Source organism: Canis lupus (assembly GCF_048164855.1).
Source record: "Canis lupus baileyi chromosome 15 unlocalized genomic scaffold, mCanLup2.hap1 SUPER_15_unloc_1, whole genome shotgun sequence".
Taxonomy (NCBI): Eukaryota; Metazoa; Chordata; class Mammalia; order Carnivora; family Canidae; genus Canis; species Canis lupus.
The window spans coordinates 565,369-581,180 of NW_027326420.1; the positions used below are offsets into that span (position 1 = coordinate 565,369).

At 37.9% G+C, this 15,812-nt stretch overlaps 2 protein-coding genes across 5 annotated transcripts in view; both read right to left on the reverse strand.

Annotated features, from left to right (window-relative positions):
- LOC140629485 (adenylate cyclase type 1-like) overlaps positions 1–15,812 on the reverse strand; it is a 347,929-nt gene that overhangs the window by 199,199 nt on the left and 132,918 nt on the right.
- The window catches only part of LOC140629491 (aldo-keto reductase family 1 member D1-like), a 92,025-nt gene that overhangs the window by 11,293 nt on the left and 64,920 nt on the right, over positions 1–15,812 (reverse strand). For all 4 annotated transcript variants that reach the window (XM_072819009.1, XM_072819012.1, XM_072819013.1 and 1 more), the window contains 3 exons: positions 15,298–15,414; positions 8,110–8,187; positions 3,144–3,266 (listed from right to left, as the gene is read on the reverse strand). In XM_072819009.1, coding sequence (XP_072675110.1) covers positions 3,144–3,266; positions 8,110–8,187; positions 15,298–15,414 — 318 coding nt within the window. The remainder of the gene's footprint in view (positions 1–3,143; positions 3,267–8,109; positions 8,188–15,297; positions 15,415–15,812) is intronic.

Here is a 15,812-nt window from a genome sequence, read left to right on the forward strand (position 1 = left end):
TCCTCAGAGCATATGGTATAGTGTTGGCTTAGGTGTTAATTAGGAAGTGATCTTTCTAAATATAGCAACACTTCTGTTTTAGCTGTGGGCTATTGTCATGATAGGTAATAATTCATTCTTTCTGTTATGAACTCAAAGAAGACTGTTTTGAGTTACTAAATATGATGAATCAAGCAAACAAGTCAACCATAACTCCAATACATGAATCTTTACCCTAAGGGCATTTTAAAATGTAGCCTCTTAGTGTTTTATGAAGTAGAGTGAAGAGAGTATCATTATCCCCATTTAACAATATTTTGTTGTGATTATAAAAATAACATATGCTCCTTATAGAAAATTTGGAAAATACAGAAAAGCATAAAGAAGAAAACAGAATTCACCTGTAAAATTCACAGGCAGAGTTAACCACAGTTAGTATTTTGATATATTTCTTTCCAATATTTTTCCTATGCATGTTTTTATTTTTATTTTATCTTTATTTATTTTTATTTTTTTAAAGATTTATTTATTTATTCAGAGAGAGAGAGAGAGAGAGACAGAAACACAGTTAGAGGGAGAAGCAGGCTCCATGCAGGAAGCCCGACGTGGGACTCGATCCTGGGTCTCCAGGATCACACCCCGAGCTGCAGGCAGCGCTAAACCGCAGTGCCACTGGGGCTGTCCCCTATGCATGTTTTTTTTTTTTTAATAAATTAATTTTTTATTGGTGTTCAATTTACCAACATACAGAATAACACCCAGTGCTCATCCTGTCAAGTGCCCCCCTCAGTGCCCGTCACCCATTCACCCCCACCCCCGCCCTCCTCCCCTTCCACCACCCCTAGTTCGTTTTCTCGAGTTAGGAGTCTTTTTCTTCTCCCTTCCCTTATATTCCCTTTCACTGTTATTTATATTCCCCAAATGAATGAGACCATATAATGTTTGTCCTTCTCTGATTGACTTACTTCACTCAGCATAATACCCTCCAGGTCCATCCACGTTGAAGCAAATGGTGGGTATTTGTCATTTCTAATGGCTGAGGAATATTCCATTGTATACATAAACCACATCTTCTTTATCCATTCATCTTTCAATGGACACCGAGGCTCCTTCCACAGTTTGGCTATTGTGGACATTGCTGCTAGAAACATCGGGGTGCAGGTGTCCTGGTGTTTCCTTGCATCAGAATCTTTGGGGTAAATCCCCAACAGTCCTATGCATGTTTTTAACTAATGTATTCACATCAATACTCTATTACATTTTGTATCCTGGTTTTTCCCTTTAATATTATGGCCACTGCTCTTTTGCTCAAAAATGATTCAAAAACCTCTTTTATTAAGATTTTATATTATATGAGATTTATAATTTATTTAAATATCCTCCTAATTTTTCATATTTGTGTTGTTTCCTTTTTTTTCCCTCTTGGCCTTTATTTATTTTTTTTTTTTAAATTTTTATTTATTTATGATAGTCACAGAGAGAGAGAGAGGCACAGAGACACAGGCAGAGGGAGAAGCAGGCTCCATGCACCGGGAGCCCGACGTGGGATTCGATCCCGGGTCTCCAGGATCGCGCCCTGGGCCAAAGGCAGGCGCCAAACCGCTGCGCCACCCAGGGATCCCCCTCTTGGCCTTTATAAACAGTGCTGTGACAAACACACTTGAAAGCTTTCAGATTTTTTTCAAAATGATAAATTCTTTTCTTTTTTTAAAGATTTATTTATTTATTTATTTATTTATTTATTTATTCATGAGAGACACACAGAGAGAGGCAGAGACACAGGAAGACAGAGAAGCAGACCCCCCACAGGGATCCCCACCAGGGATCATGTCCTGAGCCAAATGCAGAGGCTCAACTGCTGAGCTACCCAGGCATTCCCACAGGGATAAATTCTTAGGAATATAAGACTGTGAACATTTTTTAAGGCTCTTGACACTTATTGCCAAATTGCTTCCCAGTAAAATGAAAAAATTTGCACTTGCTAGCAATTTATCACTTGCTTATATGGAACGTTATGTTAAAAAAACAAAGCAAAAGCCTTGCTGTTTTGACGCAATATAAAATAATACTTTAAATTTCTGTAATTATCAGTGCAGTTGAACATTTTTCATATGTTTACTAGTCTTGCAATTTGTCTTGAATTTCTGTTCATAGTTCTTTTACTCACTTTTCTGTTGAGCTTTAGTGTTTTATCTTTGATTTTTTTCATTAATTTTTATTAGGCTCTTATTTCATAAGGATATGATCCCCTTTTCTATTATATTCAAAAATATAATTTTCCATTTTACTTGCTCTTTGTTTTGAATTTATTTATTTATTTATTTATTTATTTTTATTTATTTATTTATTTATTTATTTATTTATTTGAGAGGGAGCAAGGAAGAGCAGGGGGGAGGTAGAAGCAGACCCCCTGCTGAGCAGAGCCCAGTCCCCCACCCCCTACCCGATCTGGGCTCTATCTCAGGATCCTGGGATCATGATCTGAGCCAAAGGCAGATGCTTATCTAACTGAGCCACCCAGGCGCCCCTGTTTCTAATATTTTTGGAGTTTAATGTTTTTATACTATATATAAATATGTCCATTTCTTTTATAATTTTCCCATGGCTTCATTTTCTATCTATAGCTCTAGAAAACTAAAATTGTTTTGTAGCACTCACAAATGATTTCCTCTTTCTCCTTTAACTTCTGATCAAAGAGATACTAGGAGTAGGACATGAGGCAAAGATCTGTATTGGCTTCTACATAACTAACCATTTCCTCCACACTATCTACTGAAAAATTCACCTCTTTGCCACTCGTTTGTGTTATTGTCTCTATATTAAGTTTTTATCATACTTGGGCCTGTTTCTAAGATATTTCTTATTTTCTATTAATTTAAACTCTGTATATCTTAATGTCTGGCAGATCTAGTTCCTCCTCATGATTTTTCTTCAAAAAATTCTTTGGATTATTTTTGCCTGGATTTGAACTTGCAAATCTTTTTTTAAGAGACATAAATTGAGAGAAGTCAAAAGACTTGCTCTCATGGTCCTATGATGAGATATGTGTTAATGACCACAAGATTTCCAACTCCTACTCCAGCATTCTCCTGTTAAGTAAATATTGGAATCTCCCTCTACTCCTCACATTCCCCTCTCCCCTCCCACCTCCTGTCAAACTGTACCTGGTTGCTGACTGGCTTATGTTTGAGTCCTGGTTTGTTCAAGATGAGCTCCAGCTGCCTGCGGTTAAAATTGGAAACTCCAAGGGATTTCACCAAGCCAGCATCTTTGCAAGCTTCCAAAGCCTGATGAGTAAAGGCCAAAGGGTTAAGACAAAAGCCTCAAAACAAATGAGAATGTTTACGGGGGTGACAATGAATTCTTTAAGAAGGAAAGTCCCTGGGTATGTTAACAGACATTCTGTGAAGATTTAAAAAAAGTGGGAGAGATAGGCAGGAATTCTGTATTTGAATTAGTTTGGGAAACATTGTACAGCATATCTTCCCCTTGCATTTTCACCATATATACCAGTGCATTAAAAATGATCTTATTTCTTGAAATCTGTTGAGGTTTGCTTTATAGCATGGTATCTGATCCATTTTTATAAATGTCTGGTGTGTGTGAAAAGGTATATTCTCCTTTTATTAGATACAAATTTCTCTCTCCTCTTGCTCTGTGTCTCATACACACACACACACACACACACACACACATTATATACAAAGCTGGGTCTAGCTTTTCCTGGCTTCTCAATAATTTAAAGGAATATGTTAGAAATTTCCCACTATATTAGAAAAATTTATCAGTGTCTTCTTATAGTTTATTGACTTTTGCTTTATATATTTTGAAGATATTTTATATGGTACCCATGTGTTTAAAATTGGTATATTTTCTTGGTAAATTGACTCTTTTATCATTATGCTATTTGCACTTCTTTATATAAATTTTTTTAAAGATTTATTTATTTATTCATGAGAGACAGAGAGAGAGAGAGAGAGAGAGAGGCAGAGGGAGAAGCAGGATCCATGCAGGGAGCCCGATGTGGGACTTGATCCTGGGTCTCAACCCAGATCACAACCTCAGCCAAAGGCAGAAGCTCAACTGCTAAGCCACCCAGGCATCCCCCCTATAAATTTTAGAATCAGCTTTTCAATTTCTTTTGGTATTTTGACTGGGATTGCATTGAATCTATCAGTTTGTGGAAAATTAACATCTTAATATATTCGGTCTTTCTATCAAAGAACATGATGTATCTCTCACCTTAGAGTTTTAAAAATTGCTCTCAGTAGTGGTGCATGGCTGGCTGAATTGGTAGAGCATGTAACTCTTCATCTTGAGGTTGTGAGTTCAAGCCCACATTGGGCATAGTAGATTACTTAAAAATAAATTGCTCTTAGTAATATATTTTAGTTTTTATTGTTTAACTCTTGCACTGATTTTGTTGGATTTATCTCTAAAACAATATCATTTAAAAAGATTTAATTTCCAATTATGTGTTGCTCACATATACATTATGTATAAATACAGATCTTATTTCTCGTCCTATGGGTTATTTACATGTATGTTTTCAGTTTCCAAATATCTGATGGTTTTTCAGATATATTGTTGCTCATGACTTCAAATTTAATTCTAATTTTATCAGACAGCCTACTTTGTATAAAGAATATAATTTAATGTGTTGAGATTTGTTTCATGTCTCAGTGGACTATTTTGTTAAATGTTCTATGTGTACTTGAAAAATAGCATTTTGCTATATTTTGGTGAAATATTCAATAAATGTCAATTAGGTTAAGCTGGTTGATAATGTTTATTTTTAATTTTAAAAAAAGATTTATTTATTTATTTATTCATGATAGAGAGAGGCAGAGACACAGGCAGAGGGAGAAGCAGGCTCCATGCAGGGAGCCCGATGCGGGACTCGATTCTGGGACTCCAGGATCATGCCCTGGGCCAAAGGCAGGCGCTAAACCACTGAACCACCCAGGGATCCCCGGTTGATAATGTTTAAATCTCTTCTATAGATTTTATGTCTACTTATTATCTCAATTATTGAGATAGAGGTTTTGAAATCTTTGACTATAATTGTAGATTATTCTCCTCTTCAGTTCTCTTCATTTAAGATTCATGTATTTTGGAGTTCTGTTATGAGGTGCTGTTACTAAGTTCTGTTATTAGGATAAACACACTTCTTTATCGTTGATAATACTTTTTGTTCTGAAACCTTTGCTAACATTAAAATAGCTACTCCAACTTTCTTTGGAAGGAAATAAAAGCCTAGTATATCTTTTTCTATTCTTTTACTTTTTTTCTTAATCTTTTACTTCTAACCTATTTGTGTCTTTTTATTTAAAACGGGTTTCTTCAACAAATACCCACCATTTGCTTCAACGTGGATGGAACTGGAGGGTATTATACTGAGTGAAGTAAGTCAATCAGAGAAGGACAAACATTATATGTTCTCATTCATTTGGGGAATATAAATAATAGTGAAAGGGAATATAAGGGAAGGGAGAAGAAATGTGTGGGAAATATCAGAAAGGGAGACAGAACATAAAGACTCCTAACTCTGGGAAATGAACTAGGGGTGGTGGAAGGGGAGGAGGGCGGGGGGTGGGGGTGAATGGGTGATGGGCACTGAGGGGGGCACTTGACAGGATGAGCACTGGGTGTTATTCTGTATGTTGGTAAATTGAACACCAATAAAAAATAAATTTATTATAAAAAATAAAACGGGTTTCTTATAAATAATATATACAGTGGGGTTTTGCTTTCTATCTATTCTGATAACCTCTGCCTTTTAACTGAGTTGTTTAGACCATTTACATATATTGTGATTATTAATATAAGTGAGTTTATTTTATTTATTTTTTTATAAGTGAGTTTAAATCTCTCATCTTGCTCTTTGCTTTCTATTTTTCCCATCTATTCATTTTTCCTCTTCTTTTCCTGTCTTCTTGATTTATTATTGTTTCTTCCATTTTTTTTCTTTATTGGCTTGTTTGCTATACTTGGGAAGTTTTATCATTTTCTCTGTATATTTGATATTCTGAAATTTCACTGTAACGTACCTAGGTTTTTCTTCTCTTTTCTCTTTGGTGATCCACACCTTATCTTTTTTTTTCTTCAAATATTACCTCCTTTTCTTTTTTTCTTTCTTTTTTTCCTGAGACTCCTATTGTATGGATGCTAGAAATTCTAATTTTATCCTTTACAATTCTTAGCCTTTCTTTCATACTTAAAACATTTTCTTGTCCTTTCTTTTTTTTTTAAAGATTTTATTTTATTTTTTTAATTTTTATTTATTTATAATAGTCACAGAGAGAGAGAGAGAGAGGGGCAGAGACACAGGCAGAGGGAGAAGCAGGCTCCATGCACCGGGAGCCCGATGTGGGATTCGATCCCGGGTCTTCAGGATCACACCCTGGGCCAAAGGCAGGCGCCAAACCGCTGTGCCACCCAGGGATCCCTCTTGTCCTTTCCTTCTTCACGTTTGGGGGGAGGATAGTTTCCTCATTCTGATCTTTCAATCTGATAATTTTTTCTTTGTTTATATCCATTCTATTTTTAATCCCATTTATTGCATTGTTTTACACTTTACTAAGTATTATTTTCACTTTTTTTTAAAAGTATATTCTTGTTCTTGTTTCATATTGCTAGCATCTTTTCTTATCTCCTTTGTTATATTAATTGGCTAAAAAAGCTTAAAGTTCTTGGTCATCTGTTCTGTTTATGTTTGGATCTCTAATTGAGATGTGTGGTTTCTTTTTAAAATAAATGCCTTGTAATTGGGAGTTTTAACACATTTTTTTTCCTGAGGATACTGGCTATGCTATCAGGCAGTCCTTTGGAAGGGAACACGTGACTCCAAACCTAGTCGTCTACAATGAGGTCAGGAATGAGTGTATGGTCTCTTGCGTGGAGGTCCCCAGGCATCAGAAAACCCAATCAATGCTTCTCACCCCTCAAAATAACTCTGCAATTCAGATAATCATCTATTACCTATGAGGGTTGGAGGGGAAGTCCATTAGAAAGAGGTACATGTTAGGGGCGTCTGGGTGGCACAGTCAGTTGAACTTCTGCCTTTGGCTCAGGTCATGATCCCAGGGTCCTGGGATCAAGCCCCATGTTGGGCTCCCAGGGAGCCTGCTTCTCCCTCTCCCCCCTGTTTGTGCTGGTGTGCTCCTCTTGCTCTCTCTGTCTCTCTCAAATAAATAAATAAAATCGAAAGAAAGAAAGAAGAAAGAAAGAAAGAAAGAAAGAAAGAAAGAAAGAAAGAAGAAAGAAAGAGGTACTTGTTAGAGTGTGATTTCCCAGCCTTTGGAGTTTTGAATGGGAGAAGGAGGGAAATGGTGGCCAGAGGTCAGATAGTAACTTATGTTTTTCTCAGCCTCTCACAAGTGCGGGATTTCAGTGCTATTCTTACTTGATTCCTGAAGACATCTGAACATGAGTCTTAAGTTTCTATATGTATGGAGCAGATAATACTTGTTCCAAGGCTACAGCAGGAGAGAAGGAAGAGCAAAAAGAACTCTAAGGTCCTTTCCTAGGTTATCCTCTTGCAGCTTGTTGGGCTGCCTTCTACTCTAGGTAAAAGCTGCCATATTACCTCATAAACAAACCAGTTGAAAGATCTGCACCCCTCACCCCCAACATGAATCCATATAGGTTTCCTTAATTACTTTCCCCAGTTTTCCTACTCTTATGATTTTGGGGAAGGAGCCATCAGTTTGTTCAGAACTGGAACCAGAATTATTTTTCAGTTTTTCATGTATCACTTTACGTTTGTTTCTTTTAAACATCATATTATTGATTTTCATAAATTCAATTTGAGAAATTTCAAAAATTTGTGACTTTATCTCATTGATATAGTTTTATTTATGCTTACATTAGAACTTATTTCCTTTACTTTCTTTTTCCTTCTACACTTCTCTCTTCTTTGGCATTCTTCTTTTCCATCAAAACAAAATCAAGAATTTTTTCAGTGTGCAGAAATGGGGATTTTATACATCTTTGCTTATGATTAGAAATACCTGTTCCAATTATTACTATACATTAGGAGTAAAGGCTGCATCTCTCTATAAATTGAACAGAAATAATCAGATCAGTTTAAAAATGTAGTCTTCAAGAAAAGAGGCCATTTGAACTTACCTCCCAAGTGGCACACAGATTTGACTTGTGATATAACCATTTGCCATTCTCATCTTTAGGGTAGATTTCATCTCCAGGCTATAAAAAAGAATGAGTATAACTTATTTTATTTATATCTGGGAATTAAAATTATGGCATTTGAGTTGTCATTATACCATATACCCTGGGCCTGGGAAAGCAATTCAATTTTAATTATTTATGTATAATAAATATGACATATTAGTCTCATCTCACTGGCATTCATTTTCCTTTATTTATTGACAGATTATTATTGTTCTTTTTTTTTTTAAAGATTTTATTTATTTATTCATGAGAGAGAGAGAGGCAGAAACACAGGCAGAGGGAGAAGCAGGCTCCATGCAGGGAGCCAAATGTGGGACTCTTTCCCAGGTCTCCAGGATCACACCCTGGGCTGAAGGTGGTGCTAAACCACTGAGCCACCTGGGCTGCCCCCTTATTATTGTTCTTAAACCATGAAGTTCTCTCATAATGAAAGGAATCTGTTCAACTACCCCCTCCCACCTCACCCCAATGACACAGACAAAACTAACAGGTGTCTGCATTTCGCCCTAACTCTGTTTTTCTAGGGCATGGTGCCCTACATTCTTGAGAAATAAACTTCAACCACAAAATATATTCTTCTCTAGCCTGACCATGATCCACATCTCAGACAACCCCTGGACAGAGCCAATATACCTGCCATTTCTTGCTCTACCTGGCTAAGAGTTGATCCCCTCTCTACACACCAATTCCCCCATCAGTACAGCTACAATCCTCTCACATCCTTCAAAACTCCTTAAAAGGCCCAGCTTGACATAAACTTGGGGCCAACACTTTTCTGGATGTCTGGTTCCTCTCCTCCCTTGGAGAGTGAATAAACTCTCCTCTTTATTCTCCACTCTTTGTGCAATTCTTTGCCACCCTCATTACCAGCCACTCCAACACTTAATAACAAAATTACTCATAAATAAAGAGTAGAAGTTGAGAATTAGGATATTTAGGCTCAGCGTTTTGATCTAACCCTAAGCCCAAAGTTGAGAACAACAAATTTTTTTAAAAGATTTTATTTATTAATGAGAGACACACAGAGAGAGGCAGAGACATAGGCAGAGGGAGAAGCAGCTCCTTGGAGGGAGCCTGATACTGGACTCGATCCCCAGACTGGGGATCATGCTCTGAGCCAAAGGCAGAAACTCAACCACTGAGCCACCCACGCATCCTGAGAACAGCAACTTTTTCACTCTAATAAGAAAACAAGGATCATCTTTAAGGGTGAAAAGAAGTTTTTCAGCTAAGAAAAGTGTAGCTAATGAATGGAACACTCCCTAAGCATACGGAAAAACTTAGCACATTACTTCTACCTCTTTCGCTATATCTAAAAATGGGAACCATCTCTTGTGGGCTTGGAAATAGGATAGAGAGAAATAAAAGATGATTTCTAGGCTCCTTGGTTGGCTAGTGGTGATCATTCCCTGAGTTTAGGCTAGCAATCAAGAGTTTTATTTTGGATATTTTGAGTTTGAAATGGCAATTTCCACATTCAGTGGTTATTTGAGGAGGCAATTGAACAGAGAAGTCTGAGAGAGGTTCAGAGAGAAGTCTTGGCTGCACGCAAATTTGGGAGGGATCAGCACATAAAGTGGTATTCAATCCATGGGATCACCTGTAGAGAAAGTGTGGCTCAGTAAGACAATATTGAGGATAGAGTACTGGGCATAACGGCCTTTGGATGTTGGCAGGGAAGATGCTGTCAAAGCATCTGGAGAGGGTGATACAATAGAACCATAAGCTGAAAATGTTTAAAGAAAAAGGTAGTAGTCATCTGTATTGAAACAGATCAAATAACATGGGGACAAAGTGTCTTTTAGATGTGGATGATAGCATGGAAGTCTGTAGACCATGATAATTTTTTTTTGTTGAAAATCAAGCATTTGGACAAAGTCAATTATATTCTTAAATATTTAAAAAATTTTCCTTCTGCCATTTCACCTGAATGAAACTTCCCCCTGGTGATAACATTTTCTTAATTGTCCTCTTTAGTGAAAATAATTTCTTCTCAATTCTGCCTGTCTCAATGAGTGAGAGCGGGAAAAGGGCTCCTCTCCCCTTGATGTCCCATAATCACTCATGTTAGTTGCCCTTTCTATCTCTGATTTCTAAGCTTTTTAACCTCTCAACACTTATGACCCACATTTTCACTCCAGTCGTTCTCCGTATTTCTTGTCTTTTGCATATCCTAGTTTTACCTCTGTTCAGAAATGGCTTTATGCCTCAATTCTGAACTCTGCTAAATAATTTTTACCTCTCCAGATTTTAAGTAAGTCCTTATCAAGCCTGCACCCATGTTAAATATTTCCATGATGCCTCCCTTAGGCTTCTGCTGTGTCTACTTTACTAGTCCATTCATCCTGATAAAACCATTGTCTTTGTCCTCTGTTCTTGCTCTTTAGTGCAGGCCATTGCTGGAATAATCCAACCCTCTAAAAACCCATGATATTGACTCTCATTCCTGCTCAGCAGTAACTTCATTCATCTTTCAAAAATGTTTTATCGTGGGGTGCCTGGGTGGTGGAGTCAGTCAAGTGTCATGCTCATTTTCAGCTCAGGTCATGATCATAGGATTCTGGAATGGAGGCCTGCGTCTGTCTCTGTGCTCAGCATGGAGTCTGCTTGAAATTTTCTTTCCTTCTCCCTCTGCCCCCCAACCCTTGTGCTTTCTTCTCTAAAATAAAATCTTTAAAAAAAAATCCTTAAAAATGTCTTGTGATTTTTTGGTATTTTGTTGTTCTGAAATTGTGTCTGCTTGTTAAATTGACATTCAAAAAATAATAAAGTGCTAAAATGTTTTAGCAAGAAAGATTTCTTGTTAAAAAAAAATCAGGAGAGGGCAGCCTGGGTGGCTCAGCAGTTGAGTGCAGCCTTCAGGACAGGTTGTGATCCTGAAGACCCCAGGATGAGTCCCATGTTGGGCTCCCTGCATGGAGCCTGCTTCTCCCTCTGCCTGTGTCTCTGCCTCTCTCTTTCTGTGTGTCTCTCATGAATAAATAAATAAAATATTTTTAAAAAGCATGTGATATTTTGGCTTTGAAGATTGATTTCTCAATCATAGGAATTACAGGTTCATTTGGGAAGTAATGTCATTATACTGTGTCATTTTTCACTGTTAAAAATTTTACCTTCTCTCTGTATCCTTGAGCCTTGATCCCATCTAAGAATAGGAGTAGAAACTTTCTGTTGACCTTTCCCGAAAAGATTTTAGACATCATCGGTCAGCCACAGAAAAGTAAATTTCATTTTCTCACTTTTAGACATAGGCTTTTTCCAAATCTTTAAGAGTTAAGTGTAGAAATCTACTCTTTGAATATGAGTGAAGTTAGTTGTGTGAGGATGAGGGCTGAGGTTATAACTCCCAAGAACCTGAAATTAAAAAATCACTGTAGTCCACAGGGTATTGGGATTGCTAGGTTCATGAGGACAAAACAGAGGGGCAGGGTTATGGGGTTGGCATCAGGGAGCCCACCTTATGGTCCTGTTCTAATGGACTTTAAACCTGAGTGAGGGGATCCCTGGGTGGCGCAGCGGTTTGGCGCCTGCCTTTGGCCCAGGGCGCGATCCTGGAGACCCGGGATCGAATCCCACATCGGGCTCCCGGTGCATGGAGCCTGCTTCTCCCTCTGCCTGTGTCTCTGCCGCGCTCTCTCTCTCTCTGTGACTATCATAAAAAAACAAACAAACAAACAAACAAACCTGAGTGAGTTATTTCCTTGTTTGGGGCCTCAACTTTCTCTTCTGTGAAATTAGGTTGTTGGGATATCTTATACTAAGGTTCCCTTCTACCTAAACATTTCAGAATATTATCTATAAAATGCCAGATATTGTGCCTGTAATTTCACATATATAATCTTAATGACTCCTCGCAACATTTGTCAAGTTAGTTGCTATTGTGTCCGTTTTACTGATAATGAAATTGAAGTTCAGAAAGAACCAAAAAAAAGAAAAGAAAGAAAGAAAGAAAAAGAAAGATCAAAGTGATTATTGCTAGTAAGTAGTAAAGCTGAAAATAAGTCGCTTATATGTGTGACTCCAAAGCCCATTCAGACTTTGTCCACTCTACTATGTTAAGACTATATGGAAAAGATCAGATAATAACCTGACCAAGTCATCTGGCTTATATGTGACAGAGCTGGGATTCAAACTAGGCAGCCTGCTTCTGGAACCCATGATCTTTATCACTATGCTAAGTGGCCTCTAATTAATTACAGTAGAAATCTGTTATTTTGTTTTCTATCATACTTGTGCTGTCTCTTCTGGAGGAGCCCTTTCCATGTTTTTTGGGTGGGTTGACTCAGCTCTTATTCTCGGTCAAAGATGTCAGTCAGTCCCCGATTTGGCCTTTTGCAAAGGTTAGTCAGTAACAGGTACATGACCTAAGGAAGGCTAGTCAGTATTTCTCTGTGAGGTTTAACATGTGGTCTCTCTTTCTCTGAGTTGTCATGTTGTGTTGACAATGTAGGCTTGGCATGTAAATGGCCATTTTGCCATCAAACAGAAAAGGATTTTTGAGGACGAAGCCAACCAAACCAGAGATAAAAGGCCAGATACATAGTTTGAATTTCTGGATCCAGCTGTGCCTGAATTGTATCCCTTGGAATTCCTGGCTCCCTTTTTAGCTAACACCAACTTAAGTTGGATTTCTGCCATTTATAAAACAAGTTCTGACTAATTCAAAGATTTTGGGGTATGGCAAGTAATGAGAAGTTGGTTAGGCCAACATGGGATAGTGGACAGTGAGAAGTATCCCCCCTCCAGCTGAGAATTGGCAATCCTTGCTCTGCAAGAGCATAGAATCTGTTAAATTGTTGTCTTGAGTCTCAGACAAATAGGCCTACTAAATGGTGGAGCTTTAGGGGATGTAGTAGAAAACCACTAGGTATTAGAATTTTCTGGCCATTTTGTAGTCTTCAGGCATGTATTGAAAGAAGTGTTTGTTGCTACTGGGCTTGTAAGACAAGAGGTAAGATGACATTTTATTTTATTTTATTTATTTTATTTTATTAAGATTTTATTTATTTATTCACAAGAGACAGAGAGAGACAGAGACAGAGAGAGAGAGAGAGAGAGAGAGGCAGAGACACAGGCAGAAGGAGAAGCAGGCTCCATGCGGGAGCCTGACATGGGACTCAATCCCGGGTCTCCAGGATCACACCCTGGGCTGCAGGCGGTGCTTAACCGCTGCACCACCGGGGCTGCCCATGACATTTTATTAAAATGGGTACTTCGTACTTCTGGATGTCATCCAAGATGACAGAAGTTCATATCTGAGCCTTCTGGAGATAGATAAATTAGTGACAGCCAAGAAAGGAAGGTAAGAATCCTAGAGGGAAGTAGTATTGGACTTTGTGAGAATGCTGGTTGTCTTTGAAGATAAGATCTCAGGCCACAGATGCCCTACTAGACAAAGGGGCATCCAATGAATTGCAGACTGGGTATAAGGAACACATTAACTGTGCCTGCCTGTTTTATAGTATTTCTCTTTCTTTCTTTCTTTTCTTTCTTTTTCTTTCTTTCTTTCTTTCTTTCTTTCTTTCTTTCTTTCTTTCTTTCTTTCTTTCTTTTCTTTCTTTCTTTTCTTTCTTTCTTTCTTTTCTTTCTTCCTTCCTTCCTTCCTTCCTTCCTTCCTCTTTCTTTCTTTCTTTCTTTCTTTCTTTCTTTCTTTCTTTCTTTCTTTCTTTCTTTCTTTTCTTTCTTTCTTTCTTTTCTTCCTTCCTTCCTTCCTTCCTTCCTTCCTCTTTCTTTCTTTCTTTCTTTCTTTCTTTCTTTCTTTCTTTCTTTCTTTCTTTCTTTCTTTCTAAGATTTTATTTACATATTTGACAAAGAGAGAAAGAGAACAAGCAGGGGGAGCTGTAGGCAGAGGAAGAGGAAGGAGCAGACTCTGCTGAGCAGAGAGCCTGATGTGGGGATCATGACCTGAGCCAAAGGCAGATGCTTAACCGACTGAGCTACCAGGTGCCCCCGTTTTATAGTATTTCCAATCAGATGGAGGTCAGTAAGCTAAATGTGAGGCAGATGAGTAAAACAAGGAGCTTCTTTACTAAGAGACAGAAACCATAGGCCATGGATTAGATATAAGAAATGTGACCCTATTAGATTTTTAGTTTTAATTACTCATTCATGGACCTGACTGAATGTAAATTTACTGAAAGCTTATTACATTTTAAGGGATATTGCCTTGTCCATTAAATCTCAACCTGACCAGTAAAAGCCTATGATTACCAAGGCCATTGTGAAGTCTCCAAACTTCTATCTTCATGAAGTAGGATGCAAAAGGGCAATTTTTCCCAAAGCCCATCTTGGATGTGACTACAGAGGAAAGCCAACAAGGAAAGTATTTCCAGAGAAAAGAATAGGGGCAGCCAGGTTGGTCACATAAAGGAATTCTGGCCACTGTAATGGCAGAGTCTTTGTTCTTTCTGACTAGCAGCAGAATCTGATTTACCTTGTGAACAAGTAGCCAATTTCATTGTTCAATTTCTCCTGCCCTCAATGAAATTTTAAAGCAGTGACTGCTCTTTAGCAGTGTATATATACATATAGGTGTGTTGTTTGTTGCTGGTTAAATAAACAAGTCCATAGATTGAGAAAGTTCAAAGAAGTAGTGAATTTGAACTAGAGGAGTAGATATTACATAGATACCCTCCCCTTGGATCTAGCTCCAAGAACCTGACTATTCTTTGGGTTATTTCTTTTTTGGAGGGGGTGGAGGATGAGCAAGTTTTCAGTTGCATATATTATGTTGCATTATGTTCTGCAGGGACATTTTCATGACTTTGTAAACAGGAAGAAAGATGTGTCTGAATGCCAGGTAACTAAAATGTAGAGTATAGTTGGGGGACTACACGTTGGTTTGGTGGGGGAGAGTTTAAACTATAGTTAAAGACAAGATATAATAGCAAGTACATTGGATTATGAATCAAAAACTAGGGTTCCAGGTCTGAGTCTGTTATATATAATCTCTACAGGCATTTGTTGGGATTGGTCAGTACTATCTGATTTATAATAACAGAACACCTTAACACCTTTATCACCTCTATGGTGATAAATAATGAACTAGCTTCATAGCTTCACACACAACTGCTGGCTCATGGTTGTCTAAGAGCAGAGACCTATCTTTAGGCATCTGAGCTCACCTTGAAAGCCATGGGTATTTCAATGATGTAAAGATCCACATAATCTAGCTGGAGGACACTAAGTGTCTTCTCCAGGGTTGGGCGGACCATCTCTGGGTCATGCTTTGTAGCCCACAGCTGAAAGAATAAAAGGTGATAGTTAACTAACATCTGCACATTTTTTTTTTTACAATAATACAACCCTTAACAAAGCACTCATATACATTATTCATTCATTTCATTTTACAAAAATATGCTTATACTGCATGCAGTATCATCTGAGTATAGGATAAGCTCATACAACTCCTGACACCCAGAGTATACTTTATCCAAATATAGTACCAGAGACTGGAAGATCCATCTGAAGTATAGAGTACCTAGTTTGGTGACAAAGTCTTGCCCTGCTCCCTGCTAATTTCTGAATTGACCCTCAGCACTTTCACTTTTCCTTATTGTGTAGGTGGGAACATTATCTGACTAGCTGGCTTCAGCATTTTATTTTCATGACAGTCTGATAAAAGGTGTGCTTTAGCGGG